General features: G+C 36.2%; 1 protein-coding gene across 1 annotated transcript in view; it reads right to left on the bottom strand.

Moving 5' to 3' along the window:
• LOC150079306 (progranulin-like) overlaps positions 1–16,943 on the bottom strand; it is a 149,650-nt gene that overhangs the window by 55,793 nt on the left and 76,914 nt on the right. The window contains exon 6 of the mRNA XM_090383027.1: positions 4,175–4,344. Within this exon, the coding sequence (XP_090239153.1) occupies positions 4,175–4,344 (170 nt within the window). The remainder of the gene's footprint in view (positions 1–4,174; positions 4,345–16,943) is intronic.

Here is a 16,943-nt window from a genome sequence, read left to right as displayed (position 1 = left end):
AACAGCAGGTCTATTCCACCTGGAACGCATCTCACAAACCCTTGGAGAGTTCGACAGGAGTCATTGGGTTTGCTTCTTGGGTTTCGGGTACCTTTTCTCCTTAAAAGCGATTCATTTCATCTGGTTAGAACGGTTGTTCTGACTTTTGTTTGGCTCCGGACTTTATCGGCTTCAGCACCATTTATCTCCTGGGTATCAGACATCTCGATACTTGATAATGGATCTGATTTCTTCCCATCCTTTGTGAGAGATCCTGCAATGAACTAACTTCTACCGTATTCTGCCTCCTCAACTATTTTAATTACCTTCTGCTCTTTACTGACAATACGTAGGGCTTCCTTTATTGTCCAACAATTTTAATTTTTCTCTACGGCACTTTTCTCCATCCCTTTCACTCCTTCACTCAAAAATACTGTCTGCTACTGACTTACTGACGGATTGACTAACTGACTGACTGACTCACTGCTACATTTTAACTCTGCTCTGCCTAACTCTCTCCTTCCAACCCCTTCACTCCCTCACTCAAGAAAAAAAAAAAAAACTCTGTCTGCTTCTCACTGTTTCATATTTACTAACACCGACAACTATCTCAACTATGTCTCTGACTAACTCATTCTTACTAGCACCGACAAAACTTTGTATCAACTTTGTCCCTCTTACTAACTTATATTTACTAACACCGACAAAACTTTGTATCAACTTTGTCCCTCTTACTAACTCATATTTACTAACACCGACATAAACTCAACTCTGTATGATTGACTAACTCATCTTCACTAGCACCGACAAAAATCTCAACTTTGTCTTTCTGACTAACTCATTTTTCACTAACACCGACAAAATTCTCAACTATGTCTCCAACTCCTTCACTCTCTTTTTGTTTTTCTCCTCCCACATCTAACTCCCGAGTTCGCCACGCCTATTACCAGTGACTTCTTCCAATCCTATACTCATCCTCGGATTTCTTCTCCGTTCATTCGTTAGAAAACCCTTACTCTGCCTGCCCAGAACCATGTGTTTCAATACTCCCCCTTTTACTATTCTACCAGATTTGCTCCCATATGGCGTGCCTTTTGATGTTTGCCGATTATCCCAAATAAAAACACTTCCCTCTCATCTAACGCCTTGACCCTGTAACGTTTTAAAAACAAGAAACTCACATTTAATGACCACAGCATTTATTTAAGGAAATTTAAATGCTGATCAAGAAACCACTTCCTGTTTGCGCCTGACGGTATCCTGTTCGAAGTAGCTTTCACTTCTAAGTTCGACCCTGCATAAATCTTAATTCATCTGTTTGTGCCTGACCCATGCTGCTTTACAGTAGTTTTCTTCGTTTATCCCCCGCGTATAACGGAAGCTAATGGCTAATGGCTTGTGGACCCTGCCTTTATTTCTTACTACCCATTAAATTTATATTGCATACTGAATAATTCTTATTATTGAAATCGACGATATTACTATCTTATTCAACTAGCAACAAGAATTCCTATTCCTTAATTAATAAAACCAACTTATTACTTTTATTCTATAAGATTTTGTATCTTACAGTTTACTACGAATATGAATTTGGATGTGTATTTGTGAATAAACATTTATTTACAAAAACGCATCCAAATGCATGTTTGCAGCAACCATCGTCGATTTTTGATTGAAGGAATTGAAAGGTGAGATTTTCAGCACGAGCAGTCTATGTAAACGTAGAATCAATTTTCTTTATAAATTGATTTTACAAACATGTACCTTGATTAGCGCATTAAGGATAATATTCATTTGAAAATTAGGCACATTATAGGCTAATCAGTAATTTTTTGAAATACGTGTATGGGGTGGAGGGTGGGAATATGTTTCGTGTTTTTCCACCAATTCCTTAATTCTTTACGATGGTTGTGTAAAGCGACCATCATCAAGAATGAATAAAGGATTTAATCGAAAAATGGGGCGCTATGCAGCACGAGTAGTCTAGTAAAAGTATCGATTTACATTATAAATTGATTTTAAAAACGTGTAGAGTGATTAGCGCATTAATAATGCACTAATCACTAATTTTTCCGGAAAGATGTATGGGATGGAGGGAGGGATATATAATTCGTCTATTAAGCTCTTAATAGTCAGGTTTCATTTAATGAAACCCTAGTTCTATATTACATGAATTATACATATTATGATTGATAAAAAAAAATCGTGGTTGGGTCTAGAGGATGGATTATAATCAGGGAATTTGAAGACACGAAACCTGACATAAAAGAGAATCCCCATCTAATGCCTCTAAGTTCCCGAAAATAAAGGGATCAATCGAACTCCTGAACAGATATCAGGGAGGAAAAGGAAACATTAATTCAGATATCACCAGTTTGACCCACAAACAAAAACATTCTTTAGTAATACTAAACTTTCAAGGAAGACTGAAAAGTCCATTACCATTGTGAGTTCACCAGATAACACGCGTTTTAATAAAAGGGAGGGGGGGGGAGCGTTAGCGTTACGAAATCACGACTTTGAGTGACTGCGACGATATGGCTATACGGGAGTTCCAACTGCTAAGGTATCTCTATCTAGTCCAGTGACCGATAAACCCAACAAAGAGATGTTAGGTTGTCATGGAAGCCGAAAGACTTCTGGCCTAACAACCAGTGTTTGGCAGTTTCCAGAAATGTTTCGGCGCTGTTTATTATGTAGCTCTTCATGTCGAAGAGTACGGCTTTTATTGTAGGCAATAAAAAGCATCTTTGTAGAGAATATCTTTCTGGAATTGGGATGTGTATTTAATATGAATATACTCAGTTCGAAGGCTGTCCAGTTCATTCAGCCATTGATAGCGCGTGAATAGGTGATGATGGCAACGGATTACTGGTGACAGTTTATTGAAGATGAAAACGAAGTGGATAGATGAACGTATGTATACTCATACGAAAAGAATACAATGTTCAGATGCAGATGAATCCAGGAATTTAGTGTGAAATATATTTGGAATAATATGCGCTTTCAGTAAATGTTGATAAAGAAAGTATTTAATTTCAAGATAGCTCTTTTGGTTTGCAATAATTTATAATTTGCTTAAGCCTACCATGGTTGGTAACAGTTTATAAACTTGTTTTGTGTTTTTTTTTTTCGATAACTTTGAGATCACTAGAGATTCAGATTTCATATACAGAACATAAATGAATAGATGATTCTTCCTTGAAAGTATTTATTCATTCAAAGGATAAAAGCATTGGGAAAGGTATAAGATGGAGTGAATTTTTTAAAGTTCATTATTTTAGGGTAATATTATTATTTTTTTTAGAAAAAACAAAGAGTTTCCTTTTATTCAGTCAGTAGTATTTCTTCTTTACCAAATCTCCTTATGCGAATAAATTACGAAATCATTTCGTCATTTATTCGCATAAGGAGATTTGGCAAAGAAGAAATCCTACTGACTGAATAAAAGGTTACTCCTTGTTTTTTCTAAAATATTAATAGAGGTAAGAAAATTTCAGCATATGTAAGCTCTCATTTATGTAGGGTAATATTAATAAAAGCGGCACAAAAAGGTATTCAGTTTACCTATTCATAATTATGACTTCCTCTTGTCTGGCGTATTATCGGTAGCTTTCAGATAATTTGCTAATAGGTCATTAGTAGCTTATGGCCTATTAGTAAATTATAAATTATTAGAAAATTCATTGATTCGCGAAAAATTTTAGGTTGAGAACCACTGCTCTCTAGCTTACTCTTTCTGAAGAATTTTAAAGAGTATAAGTGCATAAATATCAATAGAAAACCGCCTGTACTGCGCTCCTTTTATCCAAGTATATTTAACATTTCTAAAGGAGCTCCTGGCCGCATGTTCAATGCTGTATCTAAGAACCTCCCATGTTGCCTCACTGCAAAGTTGAGATATATCGATGTAACTGAAAAGTCAATATGTTACTTTCCAATTATGTGAATAAAAGACGAAAAATTAATCATTAATGTGATTTGAATTTTTTGATTGATCTTTTCTACTCAGTGCTGGGTCAGTAGGTCATAAAGAAATTTCCCTCTAGATTTTCCTCTGAAACAAACCTTGAATAAAATGAACTCAATCAACATCCAACCAACTCTTCCTATTACTTTACTTAATTACCTATTAAAGATCTATTCAAGATCTATTCTGTTATCTGGTATGCAAATTCTTTTAATAAGATCTTACTCTGGTTCTGTGAAATATTCCGATAAGACTTCTCGCCTTGCTTTCTTTGCTTCTAAATTGGCCACGTTCACTGTTACGTTGTGGTCTCGAGATATCATACACTTAACAACGATCACATCTACTTGCTTTTCTGGTTCTTCGATAACTGGATGGTAAAATATTCTGTCGCCCTAAATAAGGGCAGAAACGAGATCACTAAATTATTGGTTTTACGATTCCGAACATAGATTCGAGTACACTGCACAAAAGAAAGAACTACTTCGAAATGGTTTTACTTTGCAATAAACAAAATAATGAAAGTTATTCTTAAAGGACGAAAAATAGTCCAACTTTTTACAAGGACACCAGATGGTGTACGTCTTGGTGTCTCTCATATTGTAAAGTTATATTTCATAACTGGAATGTCACTTATTGTAACACCAGGGTACCTACCCACCCACCGATGAGAGGTCAAACAGATTTCAAACGGCCGTCTGCGTCTGGGTGGTGGTATCTACCGAGAATAAGTATCAATACTCAATAGTCTTCTTCACTAGTCACGCGTTGCTTATTCGAGGTAGTGCAATATCAGGCAACTGGTTGTGAAGATATTCAGAATATGAGGTATGATATAAACGATGTTACTGCAACATTTCTGTGAGTCCCTTACGTACAAAAATGATGCTATTGCATTAACCTGTTACGTCAAGTGGATTCCTCGAAGTTGAGGCTCTTTCCCTTAAAAATCTTAGCATGAACGAGACCTTTCAGATTATTTATTTATAAATTCAATCAATTTACATCAGTAAACGTCTCACTGATGAATTTTCACCAGGTAGAAGGTCAATGCAAGACAGGGTACTGCAAGACTTTGAAAGAGTTAAAAACCGTCACTTGATAAACTGATTGTAGCTTGATAAACTTCTTAACTTCGTGGAAGCACTGGGATGGAGAACGTAGTTTTGGAACAGGATATACGGACTCCATCTAATTTTCAGTAGGATAGTCTTAGGATCATTTTCACAAGTGTCCCAAGACTTGGTACGATAATGACTATTGTAGGAATGTCGTGTTATACATCGAACACCGCAAAGGTAATTTTGCGCTTTCATTAGCTCCACGTATGTGAGAGGTGATGTAATTTTCTGGTTTGGTGGGGAGATTTTTACATGAAATTTCTGCTAATGATCTGAGCTAGAATCTGAAAGCTTCTTAACATTCGGTGTCTCCATATAATGAAACATTAAACTGACTTGTATTATGGCCTTTCAAATAGTAAAATGGTTTTTTGCAACTTTGTTCAATCTGCTTAGGATTCATTATTTTATGTTTTTTTTGTAAAATATAGAGATCAACTCACCTTTTTATATGAAGCACTTCGGCCCGGCGGTCACATACAATTAATACATTATATAAAACTAAATTTGTGTCACGATATTATGGTTTAAAATTGTTAAAATATAGGGGTTTCTTAAAAATAATCTGGTATTCAATTTCCATTGTCTACTCACTGCCAAAAAGAAGAGTAAAGCGAAGCCGATGGACATCAACCCATAAAAACTAAACCAACCAGCGATAAAGGACTGGAAATTGAAGTCAATTGTCAAATTTACTAAAATATTTTTGCCTAAACTTCTTAATAAGGGACTAAATTATTTGGGAATGGTCCGAAAGGTGAAAAAATGGCGGAAAACACCCGAGTTCAAATCCTGTCGATGATGGGAAGAATTTTTATGCGTCTTTTTCACAATGTGGCTGAGTTAGTCGGTCTCAAGCAAAGTAGCATGGTGTTTCTCCAGGAAACACAGGTTTTTCGTCCAGGAAACAGAAAATCGATCTCAGAACACACACAATTTACAGACATGGAGCAACATGGCCTTAGTCGCCGATGCTCCTAAAAGCCAACAACAACAGAGCTCATGGAAATCAAAACTTAAATATAAACAAGAGATAACGTGACGTCACTTTTATTACAAGCATACAAAATCTTCATTACAAAGCTATTTGAAAGCGTTGTTTTTTTCACTATAAGAAGATGATGACTTCAACGATTTATGTTTTTGTACACGTAGTATTGTTTGATGTTATTTTTTAAAACTATAATAACTTTACAGGATTCTGTACTCGGCTCTGTTTTTGTTGCTGATTCCTCAAATATCTAGGCTGAATAAATTTCTAAACATGTATATAATAAACCGACTTGAAAATTTCACTCGCGAGGCTCGTGCAATTGAAAGACCGTGTGCAGTATTCCACTTCGTTCAGGGACGATATAATTACATCTTTTGACCCCAATTTCCACGGCACAAACTATTATTTAATTTCCTACGCAGTCGGACTGAAATAAATAAATACTGATCTGTCCATACGATGCTTTTCTGGTCTTTAAAAATAATAAAAGAGTAATATAAATGAGCTGTGATAAATGAAATCAATTATTATCTATAAATCAAAAATCATTGGAAGAAATTAAATGAAATGTAATTTTCAGAGGCAGTACGAAAATCACTAGGAATGCTTATAATTGGTAATACAGTATAAACATATACTGCGATTTAATCGCCCTGACAGCTGTTTCTAGGTTTATTGCAGTCTCCAACTTTAGGTCTTATCTGTTATTATCAGGGCTTTCCTACTCTCTGATTATGTGCGTGGTTGTCCACTGAAGTGATTGGTAGCACAGCATTACACAGTGCAAGAACTTTGTCCTATTTCTCCTATATCACTGAAATATACGTATACTTGTTTGAAGATAAAATATCAACGTGTTGTATCTATGCGAATATAGAAAATAAAAAATTGATTAATAGTCATAAGTCTAAATTTAAAGTTTTCTAGTGAAGGTTGCCTTTAATTTTTGTTAATTGTGATTCTTTTAATTTGTTATTAAATTGCTAAGTCTATTTCAGAAAATGAATTTAAAATATTTTGAAGGTTGCATTCATTTTCAATGTGTAGTACAGTATTAACATTACTATTACAGGTATTCGTAGTAGTGGCAAAGGATGAAAGAAAGCAAACTTATGCAGAAGCTGCAGAAAAAAAAGAGAGAAAGAAAACAACACTTTACATATCACAGAAAAAAAAAAGAGAGAAAGAAAACAACACTTTACATATCACCTATGAGTCCCCTCTGACAGTCAAGCTAGTTCTACCTTGAATTTATTCGAACTATTCACCTCTATAACATATTAGTTGATTGTTGAAATAAATCCCATCTAGGATTTGTTTCAACAATCAACTACCAGCTGGTTGAAGGCAAAAATTTCTACACCCATCTGTTCTTCCTCAATTTGAATTTATGCCCCCTCTGTGTGCAGTGTCAGCGAGAGGAAGGATACCTCAAGAACAATGAATTGAGCTTACTCAATCCGTTTAAAGAATTAAACACCTCCATTAGATCTCCTCGCTAGTGCCTCTTCTCCAAACACTGCAATTTTCAGAACTGAAGCCTTTCTTGGTAGGAGCACCGTTTTGCTCCCCTCACTAATCTCGTTTCTCTCTCTCTCTCTCTCTCTCTCTCTCTCTCTCTCTCTCTCTCTCTCTCTCTCTCTCTCTCTCTCTCTGCACTTGTTCCTGTAGATCTACATCCTTTCAAAAATGAGGCCTCCAGACATGTGCACAGTATTGAAGATGTGATCTATTTTTTGTATAACAGTATACATTAATCACCTTATCCCTTTAGGCAACATTTATGTACAGTAAACCCTGAATATTTCGGATTTAACGGACCGGACAAATAATAATACAGTAATGTACATATTAATCTTGACCATATTATTTTTTTAGGATATACAAAACTTCAGTGTTATTATTAATTGAAAATTAGTAATAATTACCTACTTTTATTTTTATAATCAAATTCATGAAATTGTAGTCCGGAAATTGTTTTTTTATTCTTTCTGAAAACGTCTATAAATAGCTGTTTTCCCAGATTACAGATAACAGATAAGAGCAGGCTGTGACTTGCGAGCTGAACGTGACTCGGACACTAAACTGCAGGTCTACCGACTCGCTTTGTTTCGGTGTCAGTCTGGCTCAATACAGAGTGTTTCTGTGATTTCTGAATTGTGACTTTATTTATTAAATAATTTTGTAATCCTGACAATTTAAAATGGCATCAAGTGATAGAGGAGTTAAAAGAAAGCATGTGAACTTAAATGTGGCACAGAAATTATAACTAATTGAGAAATTAGAACAAGGCGTCTCAGTAGCACATGTTTGCGAAATTTATGGCGTAAAAAACAAACTGTTTCTGATATCCGTAAATCAAAGGCCAAATTGCGATATAATTTTATATTATGTTGTATATATAATTTTATATATTGTATTAAAATTTTTTATATTAAGAACAATAAAAAATGCGCCCCAGGTTACATTCGATTTAACGGACACCCCCTCTCCCCTATTAGTCCGTTATATCGAGGGTTTACTGTATTTGATTTAAAGAACTACACGAGCTGTCTAAGCAACCGCACTGCTCAGAGAACTTCATATTGTAAGATGTAAAATCTTACAAGTACTGTATAATATTTTATAGAAAAGTGAGATTAATTTAAAGTAAAACTTATAATATAGCAATATGGGGGAGCGAAACCTTACAAGTCAAGAATATTACTAAGGTCACTCGCAAGGGATTAAATTAGACAACGTTTATAGTAGGGGAGCGGTAAGCTGAAAGGCTATTAGCAACCTGGGTACACTTCGACTCCCAGCACACAGACAAACCAAAACAATAGAAACGAGTAGCAACTGCTGTTAGTAATTGGTGTTAACTCTGGAAAACAATGGTGCGGTGGACCATGGTACTGTCGGGACATTTCTTTGATCGGTGAAATCTGGAGAAGAGACAGGAAGTAAATACGGGACAAATGCTGGAATTAGAGTTAAGACTGGCGTCTGGCTGTCGGTGATGGCAAGTTTTGTAGATCGTGTGAAATTAGTCTGCTAAAGTATAACTATAAGCGGCTGACTTCAAAGGTACAGACAGCCTGAGAAATTTTACAAATTTCTTAAAATAAGAAGTTAGATCGAGCAATAAGGGGTCAGCTTGAGAAAATAAAACGGGCAAATAAGAATAGAGTGAAAGATGATAAAATGAAAAAGATTGGTTAAGGCTCAGAACCAAGACGCACCTGACACATAGGAGCGGTACGTAATTCAGATGAAAAAGGTGAGTGAAAGGGGGGAAAAAGATGACAAAGTTGAGATTCTTGCCGGTGTTTCTGAAAATGGGATAGTCAAGAACACAGTTGAGTTTTGTCGATGTTTGTCGAAATGGGTTAAAAAAGTGACTGAGTAGGAAAGACACAGAACTCCGAGTTGAGTTTATGTGGGTGTTTATGGAAATGAGTTAGGACAGACAGTTGAGTTTTTTCGTCGGTGTAAGTAAAAATGAGTTAGTAACATGGACAGTTGAGTGTTTGGTCGTGGTAGAAAATATGATTTGGTAACAGTTGACAGTTGAGTTTTTTGTCGTGTTAGAAATTATGGAGTGTAAGGAGAATAAGCCTGTCCGTCATTGGAAGGCAAGAACAGTGGCTGTATGCTAAAGTCTAATCCACAGCGGAAGAAAAGCAAGGGTAGTGACCCGAATGCAACGAGCGCTATGAAACATTTCTTAATTTAATAAGTTTTTAAAAGGTGGAGCGGAGAAGCGAGGGTGGCACCCTATGAGCTATCTCCTTGTGGATGAGCTGTAAAAAGTGGGGTAGAGAAGGAGTTAGTGTGAGATGCCCTGTGAGTTTTCTTTTTGTGAATAAGATTTAATAAGGTGGAGAGAGAAGGAGCGAAATCCGCAAAATTAGTAGCTCGAGAGAAGGAGCGAAAATGCAGAATTAGTAGCTAGATGAGAAGGAAGGAAGCAGCGAATGGATGGTAGCCCGAATAAGGTGGAGAAAGGACGCCAGTCCCATGCAGCCAAAAGTTCCTGAAAATTATTTGTAGCAGATTCAGGTGAAGCAGATGAAGGAGATCCTCAGAAGGTAGCCTGAGAGCCTAAAATGGAAGGTGGAAACCTTCCCGGAAAGAAAAGAAAAAAGATAGAAGTAGGTGAGAAATATAGTAAGTACTGCAAGTTAACAAGGACTGTTAGTGAAACAGTATAGTAATTAATTAAAAAAAGGGGATAGCACTATAAGTAAAATGATAGATAAATTATCTCTGAAGTAAATTATATATACTAACAGAGTTATTATGTTAAAAAAGGTTATTGTAAAAATGCAAAGGAAACGAAGGATGAGTAATAGATTAAATTGTTGTTCAAATGATTATAATGTGTTAGAAGGGTAGTAAGGTTTATATGAGAAACTTTGAATATGTTTTAAGGACAGATAATTGAATTATATAAGAAACTTTGAATGTTTTAAGGATAGATAATTGAATATAGTGTTTGTATTGATGAAGAATTGTTGGTTCATCTGAAAGACTAATAACAAATAGAGACTTTAGGAAAGTGAAGATTGGTCTTCAGTGTATTGTAACAGAATGGTGAGAACACAGAGTATAATGATGAAAGTAGCATATTGATTGTTAATATAAATGTTAGTTAGTTAGGGCAAGAAGAATGAATCAGTGTTTTCATATAATGGTCAACTCAGATTAGCTAGTGAAGGGAAACAGGAATAAGAATAATATATGCAAGGTATCCTTGATTTAACTTTGTATGCATATTACATGTTTTTTATTCAATTGTATATATATATACGTAAATAAACTTTGTTGTTTATTAATTTGTGAGTTTGTTATTCCTGAACACTCAGCCTTTCCGAAGGGAATTATACATAATTAAGAAGTTCCCTTGAATCTGGAATTCTCCTGTGAAGCAAAGTCAGATGTGTACGTGTGGGTGTAAGGAATAGAGGTCTATATAGTTATAAGGGAGCAGAACATAAATAAGGAATATTTAATAAAGAATTCTTATTATACTATTCGAAAATAAAATTAAACCAAAATTCTTTTATCATTTCTCCCCCTCCCCACAATATCTGGCTGCACAATTACCTCCAAGTCTTCCATTTCCTACCCTGATTATGATGCCACACAGTTAGTATGCTAATCTGAGATTACTGTACCCACTTGATGTTCCTTGCATTTTTCAATTTTAAACTTGAATTGCGACTTCTCAGCACATCTGCCTAATTTGTCTAGATCTCGTTGCGGTAGCATACCCTGATTACTGTCATTAATCACCCTATCGTATCAGCTGCAAAGTTAGACATTAAGCCTAATACGCCTTCATAAATATAGTAAATAACAATGGGTCCAGCACTGACCCCTGGGGATTCCATTAATAATGTTAGGCCAAGAAGAGAACTGTGCATTAAATAACCATTTTCTGTATTTTCCCACTCAACTAGCTCTTTATTCATTGCGGTAACTTGCTCTTAATACCACACTCCTCCAAACTGTATAGCACTCTTTTAGGTGCAATAGTTTGTTTATCAAGCGGAAATTGATTTTATTGTGTTCCTGTATAGCTTTAATACTTATTATCGAAACCGAAGTAATCAAATGTATTAAGGCAATTTTATCAGCATCGTGATTTCCTATCTGAAAATTTCATTACTTCCCTTTGAAATCCTGTGATTTTTAAATCATTTGCTGATTGTAAGAAGATGATTATCTAATGTAAAATGACTTTGATATTAGATTATTTGGCACTTTGCGTACAGATTGCTTCGCCTATGCCCAGGCTGATAAGCTATCAGATTTTCACTGGTATAAATACCTTTGTCCTTTGTCAAATCCATTGCCGCATAGTGTAAAGTGTATGCACAAGTGACTCTTTCACGTCATCCAAAACAGTAGCATTATTATTGGTAAGTAGATAGTTTATTCAGTGAATTATTTAATAATTTAACTGGTAAAAGCAGAATTTTATAGAAAAGAAATTGCCTGGTTAATTGTGTCACTTTTTTTCAATTCACCTGAATGAAATACGTAGGTTATATGATCTAACTTGAATGAATATTTTGATTTCTTCGTTACTTTTTTTTTAATAAACTGGCATTATTAAATCCTTATTTTACTCAAATACTCTTAATTACTTAGGGAAAATGCGCTATATCCTAACAACAGATCATATAAGTATGCCATTGACCTCGAGTTGTCTTTAGTTGTATATACGAGTACAAAGGCAGAGCATCAGAATATCGTATGAAATCAAAATATGAGGCTTCTATTGAAATGCATATTTATTCTGCACACGTTTCTTTGACTTTTTTTAAGATATCATTCAAAAACGCTTAATAGCTTTTATGATTAATAGTCCTCTGTGGCGGTCCTCTTTATACAGTAATCTTTTATTAATTTTAGATGTCAATAATAACTTCGGTCAATGTACACAATCCTGGCTAGACATCTGTTCTTTCTGGGCAAAATCATTTATGGAAACAAAAGCGAAATTTTAATAATAATAAATTAATGACAAGATTTTTCTTCTACTTGTTGCTCTTCTGGAAAAAAGATTGAAATTCTCTTTCTCTGATCAAAGAATTCTGTATAAGGGCTTTTTCGCATTTGGGGCAAACAACATTTCAAGTTGTGATACCAACTCATATACCAGTACTCAAGTGGATGTTCTCTTGTCGGTTTGGCGAAAACAAAACGAAAAAGCAAAAACAGTATCCGAAAAAAAAAAAAAAAAAAAAAAAAACAAACAAACAAACTCGGAACAGTAGTTTACGGGTCTCAGTAAGACGCAAAGTTCTCCCCCTCTAACGCATAACCCAGTCTTGAAAACATGCAATTTACAGACATGGCCTAAACAGCTGCCGAAGCCAACTCCATTTTGTCATACTTCGTTAACTGATAAAAGGATTTGGTTTAATTAGCACTCCCACTCGTATTTCAATCTATAAGACAAACCAGTACATATTCTGAAGTGCATTCTTTATTTAGTAATTCGAGTTAGTCGGTCACAGGAGATGGTTGTGGGATAAAGAACCTTATTTTCACCGAAAAATGGGGCTCGTCATCTAGCAAAGCAGCTAACTCGAAAAGGTTATGTTACGTGTGTCGCCTGAGCCTTCAATCGTGGAATGGCTTTTCGTAACACCGTTAGTGGTGTGAGTGATTATGTTCCTCTTAATTCAAAATTCATTTTTATGCTTATAGAATTTTTTCCCTTTGTAATAACATGACAAGTGTTCTTAGTGATTCTTTTGGAGAAAGTATAAACAAGTTTTAAATCCCTAGAAGAAAAAGCGCTGCCAAAAATCATAATCTGATGTTCAACATTGATAGAATATTTGTATTGATGGTGATTATTCTTTCAATGATGATAGAATATTGAATATTTATATCGATGATGATTATTCTATGAACTAATAGAAAATTATTGATAGCAAGGCCGTCATAGAATCATCTGATGATTAATGCTGATAGAATATTTGTAAGAATTTTTTCAAGTTATGAGTACTATATATTTTGAAGAAATACTTCTTTTGAGAAATAATAACAGCATTATATTTTTATAAAACGGGAAATTTATATTTAAAAGAAGCAGATTTTGGCGTTAAATGCTATTATCATTACAGGCCAGAATCATGAAAGTAAAGAATTACAAAAAAATTCAAACACTGAAAGAAAAAGGATCGCTTAATTGAATATTTTGATTGATAAGGATGAACAGTTGGATCAATTCATGCTCAAATAGAATGCTTCCATACACTACCTTTGGAATTATCCCATAACTGTAATATATTTTGTCGACTACATCTAAAAGCACCAATAATTAGAAGTTGGTGCTTCTAACCGTTCAAATTTCAAACTCTGAGGTCGATTGTTTCATCTAGTTCTGATCAGTAGCAGAGTCATGGTCACTACATCCGATATTATCATCTTGAATATCTTAAAATCAAACTACTATTTTAAGGCCACCCGAATAATTAAATTCAACTGCCGTGCATTGTGTATTATGTTTGTAAATTGCGTGTGTTCTCTGGTCGAGTTGCCTGTTTTGCTGGAAGAAAAACCCGAGTTGCACCTTGCTATCTACGACTGAGACCCATTGTATATAAAAAGCCCATAAAACTTCCTCCCGTCATTGATGGGATTCGAACTCAGGTCTTTTACACTCAGTGTGGGGAGGACGGTGATTATACCCGTGCTACCCACGAGGGCAAAGTGGAATCGTAACGCGATTAGTAACGTGGATGATTATTGTCCTTCACGTCAATTTGCGCGCTAATTACTCCGGACATTGGCTGCCAGCTTGAATTACACGGAAACTGAATTAGCATAAGATTGGAAGGTACTGAGAGCCCTGAAAATGCAAGTACCATTCATTGGTAAAAGTTTAAAATACGATAGATAATATTGTCATCCACGCCACAACGGAAGTGTTAAGTGCCAAAGCGAGTATGGCTGTGAAGCTTTACTATATTGTGTTTATAAATGCGTTTATTTTCAGTAGGTTTGCTGGACCAAAAACGTTGGTTAAAAAACATAAAGCGCTTGCCTAAAATTTACTATCTCAGCTACGTTGTGACAAAAGTTCCTGGTGTCGTTGACGGAATTCGAACTCAAGCCTTTTTCATTCGGTGTAAAAAGGCGGTAATTAAAAATACTGTACTACCTCAAAAGGGCTTAACCTGAAAAGAATTCACGCATTTTATAAACATGATATATTAGTGTCTCATGGCCTTAGTTGCCTCGAAGAAAACTCTAAACAACTAAAAAACTTTGTTATAATTTATCCTTATGCAATGAAAGTATTAATGGTCCAAAATTTCCTAATCTTAAACTAACCTTAAACTATTTTTAATCTTAAACTTTTCTGAACTAATTCCAAATCCTACTCTAATCTGCTCTGAATCTAATCTTATCTAAAATTTATCTAATCTTCCTAATTTTATGAAGTAAAATTAAAAATATATTCCATGATTTAAAATTTGTGAAATTTGTGAAATAACAATTTTATATAAAACAATGTAAATATGTATATACAGAGTCCAGTCACAATATATGACCACCCCCAGTGCAGACATTACACACGCCTAGCGAATCATATAGCGCACGTGTCAAGTTCACGCACCGCAAGCATATAAGGCTTGATGTTCGGCATCCGTGAACACAGTAACAGCCTCTGTCATGGGCAAAGCACGCGACCTATGAGACCTGGTAAAAGGCATGATATCGGCTATCGAGCGAGAGGCAGCATTTCCGAAACAGCAGACTTTGTGAAATTCTCACGTGCTGCAGTGGTGAAAGTGTCTCAAGACTGGACGAATGGGCAGTTTTGACGACCCGACGTGCCAATTGTGGAGCCCCATGCGCCATTGATCCCAGAGGTGAACGTCGGCTGAAACGGTTGGTCAGGACCGATTAGCGTGCTACTGTTGCTTAACTGGCTGTCCAAATGAACCGTGGGGCCACCAGAAAGGTCTCAAACACGACAGTGCAGCGAACCCTGTTGCGCATTGGGCTCCGGAGCAGACGCTTAGTGACAGCACCCATGCTGACGGCCGTTCATCGCAAACAACGCTGTCAATTTGCATAACAATACCGACACTGGACCCGGCAGAGTGGTTTCTGCTCCACCGAGTGGATGGACGGTGGTGTATTAGGCGTGAAACCTTCGAGAACAAACAAACAAAAAAAAAACAAATTATTATATTAGGGTTCCTTGTAAATGATTACATCTACCCATATGTTTATTTTGCCTGTAAATTGCATGTGTTCTCTGGTCGATTTATGTTTGCTGGGCGAAAAAACCCCAGTTTATGGGGAAAAAAACCTTGCCATCTACGCCCGAGACAGAGTAACTCAGCCACGGAGTGAAAAAAGCCCACTAAAGTTCCTCGCGTCATCGACAGGATTCCGAGAACAACACCGGGGCACGATTGTTGGCAGAAGGCAGGCTGGTGGGGGCAGCGTTATGGTCTGGGGAATATTTTCATGGCATGGCATGACTTCGGTCCGCTGATACCTCTGGAGAGCACCCTGAACGCTAATGGTTACCTATCGATCGTCGTCGATCAGGTACACCCGTACATGTTGACAGTATTCCATGGGGGCAATGATATCTATCAGCAAAACAATGCGCCATGCCAAATCGCCAGAATTGTCGGTGAGTGGTTTGAAGAGCACGACGAAGACTTCAGGCTACTCCCTTGACCACCGAATTCCTCGGATCTTAACCCAATTGAAAATCTATGGGACCACCTCGATCGACACAACAGACGGATGGATCCTCCACCAAGGAACCTACAGGAACTCAGGGGTGCACTGCAGTCTGCATGTTCACAGATACTCGTAGCGACCTTCCGCAGACTTATTGAGTCCCTCCCACGGCGGCTAGCTGTGGTGCATGCTGCGAAAGGCACATTTCTGGATACTAGGTAGGTGGTCATAATAATGTGACTGGACCCTGTATATTTGCATATGTATGTGTATAAAAATTGTACTGAGCTGCCATTTCTTGATTGCACACAACTAATGATAATTGTGCAAATTATCAGGAAAAAATACACAAATGTTTTTTTACACAAATATAAACACTCTTTGTTAAGAGTTCTTATTTATGCCGGTCTAGGCTCACAAGGTAACTTATTGGACAACTGGAATTGGGATTCGTCGAATCAGATGATAATTTCACCTCTCTATAATTGTGTCCGTGTTCCTGAGTCCTCTATAAGCGTAAATGCTTGGTTTTAGTTGAAAATAGTGGAACCTTGTTGAGGTCGTCTGCTGCTTTCCACCATCTATATTTTTATGGGTCTTTTTCGCAACGTAGCTGAGTTAATCGGTCTCAGGCGAAGGTAGCATGATTTTTTCTGGGAAACTT

The sequence above is a fragment of the Mastigoproctus giganteus genome, chromosome 10 (genome assembly GCF_048544385.1).
Source record: "Mastigoproctus giganteus isolate SK-2022 chromosome 10, ASM4854438v1, whole genome shotgun sequence".
In the NCBI taxonomy this organism is placed as follows: domain Eukaryota; kingdom Metazoa; phylum Arthropoda; class Arachnida; order Uropygi; family Thelyphonidae; genus Mastigoproctus; species Mastigoproctus giganteus.
This window is presented reverse-complemented; position numbering and strand designations above follow the sequence as displayed.